The sequence below is a fragment of the Pyrus communis genome, chromosome 17 (genome assembly GCF_041283825.1).
Source record: "Pyrus communis isolate YQ-2024b chromosome 17, ASM4128382v1, whole genome shotgun sequence".
Classification (NCBI taxonomy): domain Eukaryota; kingdom Viridiplantae; phylum Streptophyta; class Magnoliopsida; order Rosales; family Rosaceae; genus Pyrus; species Pyrus communis.
In genome coordinates this window covers 80,215-89,547 of record NC_142581.1, presented here as the reverse complement: position 1 = coordinate 89,547, position 9,333 = coordinate 80,215, and the positions used below count along the sequence as shown (strand labels likewise).

The 9,333-nt window shown below is 39.8% G+C and overlaps 2 protein-coding genes across 3 annotated transcripts; both read left to right on the top strand.

Moving 5' to 3' along the window:
• Nucleotides 1-405: 405 nt before the first annotated feature.
• LOC137708236 (putative ATP-dependent helicase At3g02060, chloroplastic) lies at nt 406-6,072 on the top strand. Of its 2 annotated transcripts, XR_011064768.2 has the most exons (13): nt 406-1,199; nt 1,319-1,790; nt 1,910-2,044; nt 2,151-2,275; nt 2,436-2,575; nt 2,924-2,994; nt 3,227-3,388; nt 3,594-3,680; nt 3,881-4,054; nt 4,366-4,410; nt 4,569-4,925; nt 5,039-5,351; nt 5,426-6,072. XR_011064768.2 is itself a non-coding variant. In XM_068447270.2 (12 exons), the coding sequence occupies exons 1-12, from the start codon at nt 589-591 to the stop codon at nt 5,138-5,140; spliced, it is 2,481 nt and encodes an 826-aa protein (XP_068303371.1). In that variant the 5' UTR covers nt 406-588; the 3' UTR covers nt 5,141-6,072. The 2 variants fall into 2 exon arrangements, 1 of the variants encoding a protein (XP_068303371.1); XM_068447270.2 differs by having other exon boundaries at nt 5,039-6,072.
• A 141-nt stretch (nt 6,073-6,213) lies between these two features.
• LOC148689178 (syntaxin-22-like) lies at nt 6,214-9,126 on the top strand. Its single transcript, XM_088689195.1, has 7 exons — nt 6,214-6,808; nt 6,900-6,993; nt 7,170-7,291; nt 7,461-7,565; nt 8,040-8,197; nt 8,281-8,381; nt 8,905-9,126. Exons 1-7 carry the CDS (start codon nt 6,633-6,635, stop codon nt 8,968-8,970), a joined length of 822 nt encoding a protein of 273 aa, XP_088545321.1. The 5' UTR covers nt 6,214-6,632; the 3' UTR covers nt 8,971-9,126.
• The last annotated feature ends 207 nt before the right edge of the window (nt 9,127-9,333 follow it).

Here is a 9,333-nt window from a genome sequence, read left to right as displayed (position 1 = left end):
GTGATAAAAATCTTTAAAAAAACCACTTGGTACTATGGTCTAATGGTATTACTTTTCACTTGTAAGTGAGCGGTCTCATGTTCGATTCTTGCTAAAGGAGAATTTGAACTACATTATTATTATTTCATTGTAAGGCTAAGTCTATTCCTTTTTCTTAGTGTACTGTAAATAGTATCGTTTGTTAAAAAAAAAAAAATCTTAAAGAAAGGAGACAGAATGCTGTGTCTGTTGGGAAAGTTGTAAGCCCACCAAGGTCCATTACCATCAACAAGAAGGCAAAGGGCCCAGAAATAGAAATATCTGGTGTCGAGTCGTCAGTCAGTGTGTGTGGGACTGGGTAGCATGGCGTGGGCACGTATCCTCCACTCCATTTGACAAAAAAAATAAAAAAGCGAAAAATCTTCCACTCCACGCATCAAATGCCTCCCATTGAATTGAATTGAGTTGAGGACTCTCTCGTATTGTGCGCAATGCAATTGCAAAAGCAGCAGCAACAGTGAAAAAAGGAATGGTGAATGTAAAACTGTAAAACCCCTCTAAAACCTCTCAACTTTATCCACTGAAGAGTCGCTCTGCAGGGAACAAAAAATGGCGTTGCTCCTCCCAATCCCCGCCCTAAACTCTAGCTCGGCAATTAGAGGGCTGAGGGTGCCGCCGTGTCCCGGGGCCAGCTTTTGTTGCGGAGTCGGACTCGGAAGAAGAGGACTGGTTTGCTGGGTGCCCAACGCTGTCTACACCGCCCAGACTCACACCCACACCCAAAGCACGGAACAGCAGTGGAAACCGAAATCGGGGAAAAGAGAGGATTCGGCAGAGGGCGACGCCATAACCATTCTGAACGAGAGGATTCGGCGGGAGCAGAGCAAGAGAGAGGGCTCGGGAACGAGAACGGTGATGGAATCGGAGGAGGCGGACAAGTACATAGAGATGGTGAAGCAGCAGCAGCAGAGGGGCCTCGAGAAGCTCCGAGGCGATGTTGGTTACAAGGTGGACCCCTACACTCTTCGTTCTGGGGACTACGTCGTCCATAAGAAGGTCGGCATTGGTCGATTCGTTGGGATTAAGTTAGACAGTGCTAGTCCCAGTTTCAATTCCGCTTCTAAGACCGACTCCATTGAATACGTCTTCATCGAGTACGCCGATGGCATGGCTAAGCTTCCTGTTAAGCAGGCCTCTCGCTTGCTCTATCGTTATAATCTGTACGTTTTCCTTCCTTTCTGTCTTTCTTCCTTTTCAATCTCATGAATTCATTCCACAAAACAAACAAACCAACCAAAAAAACGATACGTTAACTTATAATCTGTATGTTTTGTTTCAGGCCGAACGAAACGAAAAGGCCTCGCACGTTGAGCAAATTGAGTGACACCAGTGTCTGGGAGAAAAGAAAGACCAAAGGAAAGATTGCCATTCAGAAAATGGTTGTTGATTTGATGGAGCTGTATCTTCACAGACTCAAACAAAGACGCCCTCCCTACCCACTCACTCCTGCCATGACTCACTTTGTTTCTCAGTTTCCTTATCAACCCACCCCTGATCAACAGCAGGCGTTCATTGATGTTCACAAAGATCTAACCGCCAGAGAAACCCCAATGGACCGCTTAATTTGTGGAGATGTTGGCTTTGGCAAAACCGAAGTTGCCCTGCGTGCCATCTTCTGTGTAGTTTCTGCAGGGAAGCAAGCTATGGTTCTCGCACCGACTATTGTTTTGGCCAAGCAACATTTTGATGTTATTTCAGACCGGTTTTCTATCTACCCCGACATCAAGGTTGGACTTCTCAGCAGGTTTCAGGTAACCCAAGTCTTTTTCTTACATATTACATACTTATTGGGTATCACATCTTATGCATTTTGGAATTTTCAAACTGCTCCCTTTAGTCTTAAACTGATCACAACCGTTATGGCATGTAGACCAAAGCAGAAAAGGAGGGGCATTTGGACATGATTAAAAAGGGGCAATTGGACATAATTGTTGGGACTCACTCGCTTCTTGGAAGTCGTGTTGTGTATAATAATCTTGGTTTGTTAGTGGTTGATGAAGAACAGGTTTGTCATCGAATCTGCTATCTGCAACAAATTAGATTCTCTCCTAGTTGACCTACATAATCTTCTTTCTTTGTCTTAAAGCATGCACTTTCTTTCTGCTAAATAGAGGTTTGGCGTCAAACAAAAGGAGAAGATTGCTTCTTTCAAAACATCGGTTGATGTTCTTACTCTTTCTGCAACACCTATACCACGAACCCTGTATTTAGCCTTGACTGGGTTCCGTGATGTTAGGTAATGACTTGTCTTTGGACTTTTAGAGATCTCTTGATCTAGATGCCCATTTCAATTTGTTCTGTGATACTTGGTAATGACTTATCTTTACAGTAGTTCTTGCGTAATGTGAGTCCCTTAATTTGGTGCTGCTGTAATTATGTATTCTTCAATTTTTCAGTTTGATTTCAACTCCACCACCAGAAAGGGTCCCTATCAAATCCCATCTTTCTGCATACAGTAAAGAAAAGGTTTTATCAGCAATTAAGCATGAGCTGGAGAGAGGAGGCCAAGTGTTTTATGTATTGCCTCGCATTAAAGGTAACCTCATTGAATGATGATCTATGCTTTTTATTACTCCTACCAACGCTAAGCACAAAGTTTCTTTGTCATGATGTTGCTCGGTGGTAGTGTCTGTATTGTTTCTTTTCAGTTTTATCAATGACTACATGCATATGTCACTATTTTGTGAGCCTGTTGACTTGTAGAGTAAATGAGGACTGCCTTGTTCGTGGTTCTAGGTTCATTTGGCTTTCATGTCTAAAGAACAAGAGAAATTCCATTACTGAATAACAGTCTAATTAGAGGAAATTCAAGAATGTTTTCCCACATAAACGTTTGGTTCTCTTGATGGCTGATACATATTTCACTTCTGTTCTTATGATGCAGGACTTGAAGAAGTGATGGACTTTCTTGAACAGTCATTTCCTAATGTTGAAATAGCTATTGCACATGGGAAGGTATTTTCTTTCTTGCTTTGGCATTTGGTATCACCAAAGGGAACCACTATGTGATGAAATTTTAAGAATTAGGGAAATTGAGGATGCATCAGGATTTGAACGAGAAAGTTCTTTGTATGCATCAATTTTTTTTGTCAAGTTGTATGCATCATTTGTTACAACTTATAAGGGGATTTGCTCATTTGGGTTTCTTTTTCTGCATGTCAGTAATTATATCTGCATATTTTTTCAGCAATATTCAAAGCAGCTGGAGGAAACCATGGAGAATTTTGCACAAGGTGAAATCAAGATTCTTATATGCACTAATATAGTAGAAAGTGGGCTTGACATTCAGAATGCAAACACCATCATAATTCAGGATGTTCAACAATTTGGCTTAGCGCAGTTGTACCAGGTCTTATTCTTTCTTCTTTCTTTATATATTTCCAAATGGTGCAACATATAAGGAATACTAACATTTGAAATTTTTATTATGGTTATTTTAAGTGCTTTTCAATTATTAAACGGGAGAACATAATGGTACCTGAGCTTCTCCAACTCCTAATCCATTTTACTTACTGTGTTCTTTTTTGTTTCATTAAATGCATAAATGGTAGTAGTTGCGGGGAAGGGTAGGCCGGGCAGATAAGGAAGCTCATGCATACTTGTTCTATCCGGAGAAGTCACTGCTAACTGATCAAGCGCTGGTACTTCTTGTCCCTTATAGAATATTGTATACATTTTTGTAACTACTTGTGTTACCCTTTATGATATTTAGCACTTGTTTTTCATGATTGCATGCTATTTTAGATACAGTTAAAAGGCAATTAGCTACTTTGCTCTAGATTTACTTGTCTGTGGTTACTTTGGAGTGTTTAAAGTAGCAATCATTGTGGTCATGCTCTAGGAGCGACTTGCAGCTCTTGAGGAATGCTGTGAACTTGGGCAAGGTTTCCAACTTGCAGAGAAGGACATGGGAATCAGAGGCTTTGGTACCATATTTGGTGAGCAACAAACAGGGGATGTTGGAAATGTTGGCATTGATCTCTTCTTTGAAATGCTCTTTGAGAGCCTATCCAAGGTTTACACTCATGATCCAATATTTTACCTTTTACTTCTTGTTTCCATTTTAAGTGCAATTTTGGCTAGTTTTATTGTCATTATTATTATTGCATTTGCAATATCTTTTGTTCTGTAACTGCATAAAAGATTAATGTATGAGATGGAAATGGTTCAAAATATCTAAAATGGTGTTCAATATATTCTCTTCCTCTCTCGAACAATGCACACATGTAGTCACTGTTCATTCGTTAGGCCCACTCACTGTCTAGAATTTGTCTTCTCTCGGAACTTTTGAACTCAAAACTTGCTGTTTTGTTTGTTTGATGCCAGGTTGATGAACACCGCGTAGTTTCAGTTCCTTACTGGTCTGTTGAGGTATTTCTACCATCACTTTCAGCATCTTAAAATAAACACTTGAACCAAGATAGATGCTGATTAATTTTGACACATCCTACTGTACTTCCTAGAAGAGATTGGGATGACAACATGCATGCATATTTATATTTGATGGGTGTGTTTTATGTACTTTTCAGATTGATTTAAATATAAATCCTCATCTCCCCTCTGAATACATAAATTATCTGGAGAATCCCATGGAGATAATTCATGAAGCCGAGAAAGCTGCTGAGAAAGATATCTGGAGTTTGATGCATTATGCTGAGAATTTACGCCGGCAATATGGAAAGGAACCACACTCCATGGAGATTCTTTTAAAGAAGCTTTATGTGAGGAGGATGGCAGCAGATCTTGGAATAAGCAAGATATATGCCTTAGGTAAGATGGTTTTTATGAAAACAAGTATGAAGAAAAAGGTCTTCAAGCTGATTACTGAATCAATGGTCTCTGATGTCTACCGAAACTCTCTGGTTTTTGAGGGTGACCAGATCAAGGTAATCTCATATTTCATGAATACATTTTCTTTTACATTTTGACAAGTGAGCTAAGTTTCGTAAAAGAAAATTTTGTCACGATATCATCATGTTGGTTGCGTCACGTGTTGCAGGCGGAACTTCTTCTAGAGCTACCGAGGGAACAGCTGTTGAATTGGATCTTTCAATGTTTGGCTGAACTGCATGCTTCCTTACCTGCTCTCATAAAGTATTAGGTGTCTTAGGGCACGGACAGGAATTCAGTTTTTTTTTAAAGATGGACTAGCACTACACTTGTACACGATGGAGTGGATTTGTTAACCCTTTTGCCGTACTTGGAAGCCTTGAGCATTAGCATATTGATTGGGTCGTAAAAAGAGAGCGCCAAATATATCTGCCTGATTTTGTTGTAAAGCCAAGATGCCGTATATCTGCGTGAGTCATTTGGTAAGTCATCACCAATTGATCTGATGGTTGGTTTATTCATATGGGTTAAGTTATATCAGTACTCTGTACTGCAGGTTACTTGTGAATTAGGTAAGCAAGACAAGTGGAGGGAGATACATCATACATGCACAGATGCATACATACAAACAGGTGTGTGGGGCAGCGAAATACGCACTCTGTTGTTGTCATGCATGCATCCGCATACGCCATAGGCCATACGCATATGCATATGACGACGATAATCCTATTTGTATTTGTATATGGAAGGAAGGATCAGTCATTCCGTTGGTAGGGTATATGCATAGTTAGATGCTAATTTAAATGCTCATCTGTAATTCTGCAAAGTGGAGTAGTTCTGCACTTGCTATTATTAGTAGAGATAGAGAAGAGAAATCATTTCAAATGGTGGAGGTGCTCTCTAGTCTCTAATTACTCTTGTTTCTCTTCCTTGCTGTTGCTAATTTGCTACTTTGGTTTGGTATTTGCCATTTGGTTGGTGGCTGGGGTGCGCCGTTGACTGACGGGTATAAAATCGACAGGTGAAGCCACGTATGCAGATAAATTACAGAATGGGGTCGTCCACTAAGTCACAAATTAATTTTTGGCTTTTGTATTCTTTAACAGGAAATGTTTTTTATTTTCTGATTCGATTCTATCATTTAATTATCTATTTATTTATTGAATTCAAATGCGTATAGAAATAAAATCATGCCCTTATCTACTCTTTATTTAATTTATTCAATTTACATATTAGAAATAATAAATTTACAAGTATGAGATGAAATAAATACATAAATACAAAAAAAGGTGAAAAATGTCAGATGTCTAATTAGCGATGGATTTCTTGTTATTTAATTTTCAGTCAATTGGTGGAGAGAAATCGAACCTCTTCCGACGTTAAGAGAAAGATCGGGGCATCACCACTAAATTAAGACGTTAATGAATTGAGAAGAAAAGGAAAATACCAACGAATTTGCTAGTACTTGGCAGCAAAACAAAAATACCGAGAGCATTTCTAGTGTTGTTTACTCTCTGTTTTTTGAGGACGGCTCACTTTACAGTTACAGATAGATTAGTGGGGAAGAGAGAAACGTGGAGCGTAGATCGATGATGGATCCCACTGGTCCAAGTCTTAACTCCATTAATTTTGATTTAATTTATTCCATCAATCAAGCAGCTGTCCTGTGAATCTGTGATGCGCCCTCTCCTTCCCAACTCGATCTTATTAGAAATTAACAAGAAAGAAAGAAAGAAAGAAAGAAAGAAAAAAAGAAGGAAGAAATGAGCTTTCAAGATGTGCAGAGTGGCGGAGGAGGAAGGGGAAGGAAGGCATCGGCGTTTCCGTCTCAGGCGGTGGCTGCCGGTATATTCCAGATCAACACTGCCGTCGGCACTTTCCGTCGACTGGTCGATGCCATCGGGACTGCCAAGGACACTCCCGATCACCGCCAGAAGCTGTGCGTCTCTCTCTCTCTGTTATGCAAAGTCGTTCATAATTAATGTGTTGTTGTTGTTATGTAATGTAATGAGTGGAAATGCAAAGTGCAGGCACAACACGAGGCAACGCATACTTGAACTGGTAAAAGATACGTCTGCCAAGCTCAAATCCCTCACCCAATCTGATCACCAATCCAATGTCAATGTGCGTTTCTTTCTTTACCTCACTCACTCTCATCACTCATGCCTCCGCCTTTTGAATTTCATCTACTAAACTAAATCACACTGCAACAATTTCAGGCATTTGTTTCTTTCTAATTTAATTCAAATTTCAAAATAATAATAATAATAATAATAATAAATGTTATCATGATTTTTCAGCCGAGTAAGCAGATAGAAGATGCGAAGCTTGCAAGAGATTTCCAGACCACATTGCAAGAATTTCAGAAAGTTCAACAGCTCGCGTCTGAGCGCGAGTCTACTTACATGCCTTCCTTGCCAACGTACCACCCCTACCCTACTACTACATTTCTCCTCTTATCACCTTTCTAATTCAAATATTTATACTTGTGTTTTTGTGTGTATGTATGACATTGGCTTACCTCCACACCTTGTTCCTGTTCTTGTTTGTTTTTGTTCTCCTTGTTTTATTGATGCTTGCTTTCACAACAGCTCTGCAGCTTCCGCCTCCGCCTCCGCCTCTGGGGAATATTTGGAACCTAGCAGTGGCAGCACCAGGGATCAGCACCGCCAACCTTTCCTTCAGGACCAAAAGAGGTAACCCATTTCCATGCTCTCTATCTACATTCACATCATTTGCTCTGCCTAACATTCCAGTCCTTTTTCTTTTCGTTTTATTATTTCATCTCTCATTGACTCATTAACAATTTCACATCATCCTTCCCTTCACCTTCCACTTTTGTCTTTTCATCATATGAAAAAAGGATTGAATATTGCCAACCGTTCTTCAGTTCGACCTTTTAACTCTTGTATTGTTAAAAAACTTGGATCTCCCATCCCATCCCGTGGCTATGGCCAAAGTTTTCTTGTGTATTTTCAGTGGCTCAAAGTTTCAAGTTGCTTCTGTGAACCTTGTACATTGGGAGGGAGTCTTAACTTTGGCTGACAACTTACCGTGTATGGTTAATAGTTTGAGCATCTTCGCTTGCACACACCCTTACACATGGGTTGGGTTGATACACGTTTTACAAGGATTCACAATTCTGTTTTGAACAAACACCTCACCTACAGGCAGGAGTTACTTTTGCTTGATAATGAGGTTGCTTTCAATGAGGCCATCATTGAGGAGAGGGAACAGGGTATTCGAGACATAGAAGCACAAATAGGGGAAGCTAGTGAAATTTTCAAGGACCTTGCTGTTCTCGTTCATGAGCAGGGTGTAGTCATTGGTAATACAGCTCACTTTCACTTTGCATTCATGGAGCTTTTTGCTCTTATTTTATTTATCGGGCATATTGTTCTCTCATTGCAGATGACATTCAATCAAACATTGACAACTCTTCTGCTGCAACGACCCAAGCTAGAGTTCAACTAGCTAAGGCGTCCAAAGGAGTTAAATCCAGATGCTCATGGGTAAGGAGTAAACAATAAATTAAACAAACTAGTTAACTTTCACGTCTTATCTACCCCACTTACCATTAATACAGGGTGTTTAGTACTTTGTGATTGATCTGTTAGGGGAAAACGAGGTGTTTAGAATTGTGCGCGTTAAAAAAAGAAGTGACAGAATTAATGTTGTCACAAAAGAAAATTAGCAACCTCACATCATGTCATCTAGACTGTGATACATAATATAGAAAAGAAGACATTAGGTTGCAATAAGAAATGGAATTTACTCGCAAAATTGCGAACACAAACTTTCCTTTGTTTTGTTTAGTGACAAATAGCAAGAAGACTGTCTGGTCTGGTGTAGCAGAGATTTTGTAGAGGACATGTTTGGGTAGTTTGCGAACAAGATCACCCTACCGCACAAGGCACAATAATTTTAGGTTATCTTAGAATTTGATTCTGATTATCTCCTATTTGTTATTTCCTGTCAAATTCTTGTCTGAAGCAGTGTATCTTATCTTCAATGTTGGTCTATTACCTGTTGCAGTGTTGGTGGGTGCTGGTAGTTTTGGTAGTGGTGGTCGTGATCGTCGTGATCGTCCTTATCATATAATGTGCAAGTACATACATACATAGTCACGGTGTGCCTCTGCATGACAATGTTGTTTGTCTGATCAATTCTTTGTTTATTGATGTCCTCCAGCCTTTGGTTGAGATTTACATGTATTAGATTGGAAACTGGAACGTCTCTTTTTTCACTTTCCTTTTATCTTGCGGCGGTTCTGCGTGTTTTTGTTATCTGTATTATGGTTCAGGCACGTCTTCGACACATTTTCAGACGTGGGGCCTGTTGGGGGAGGCGACGTGGCTTCTTCACGTCCGTTGGATTTCAACGGTTACATTTTATGGATCGTTGGATTTCCAACGGTAAAAAAAAAAAAATTAAACCTTCATTTATTTCAGCCGTTGGATTTGA

Bases quoted from the DNA above. Each gene is read 5' to 3' on its own strand.
- LOC137708236 (XM_068447270.2), top strand. From the start codon at position 589: ATGGCGTTGCTCCTCCCAATCCCCGCCCTAAACTCTAGCTCGGCAATT. The intron at 1,200-1,318 runs GTACGTTTTCCT...GTTTTGTTTCAG, and splicing joins TTGCTCTATCGTTATAATCT to GCCGAACGAAACGAAAAGGC. The intron at 3,389-3,593 runs GTCTTATTCTTT...AAATGGTAGTAG, and splicing joins GCTTAGCGCAGTTGTACCAG to TTGCGGGGAAGGGTAGGCCG.
- LOC148689178 (XM_088689195.1), top strand. From the start codon at position 6,633: ATGAGCTTTCAAGATGTGCAGAGTGGCGGAGGAGGAAGGGGAAGGAAG. The intron at 6,809-6,899 runs GTGCGTCTCTCT...TGCAAAGTGCAG, and splicing joins CCCGATCACCGCCAGAAGCT to GCACAACACGAGGCAACGCA. The intron at 7,566-8,039 runs GTAACCCATTTC...CCTCACCTACAG, and splicing joins TTCCTTCAGGACCAAAAGAG to GCAGGAGTTACTTTTGCTTG.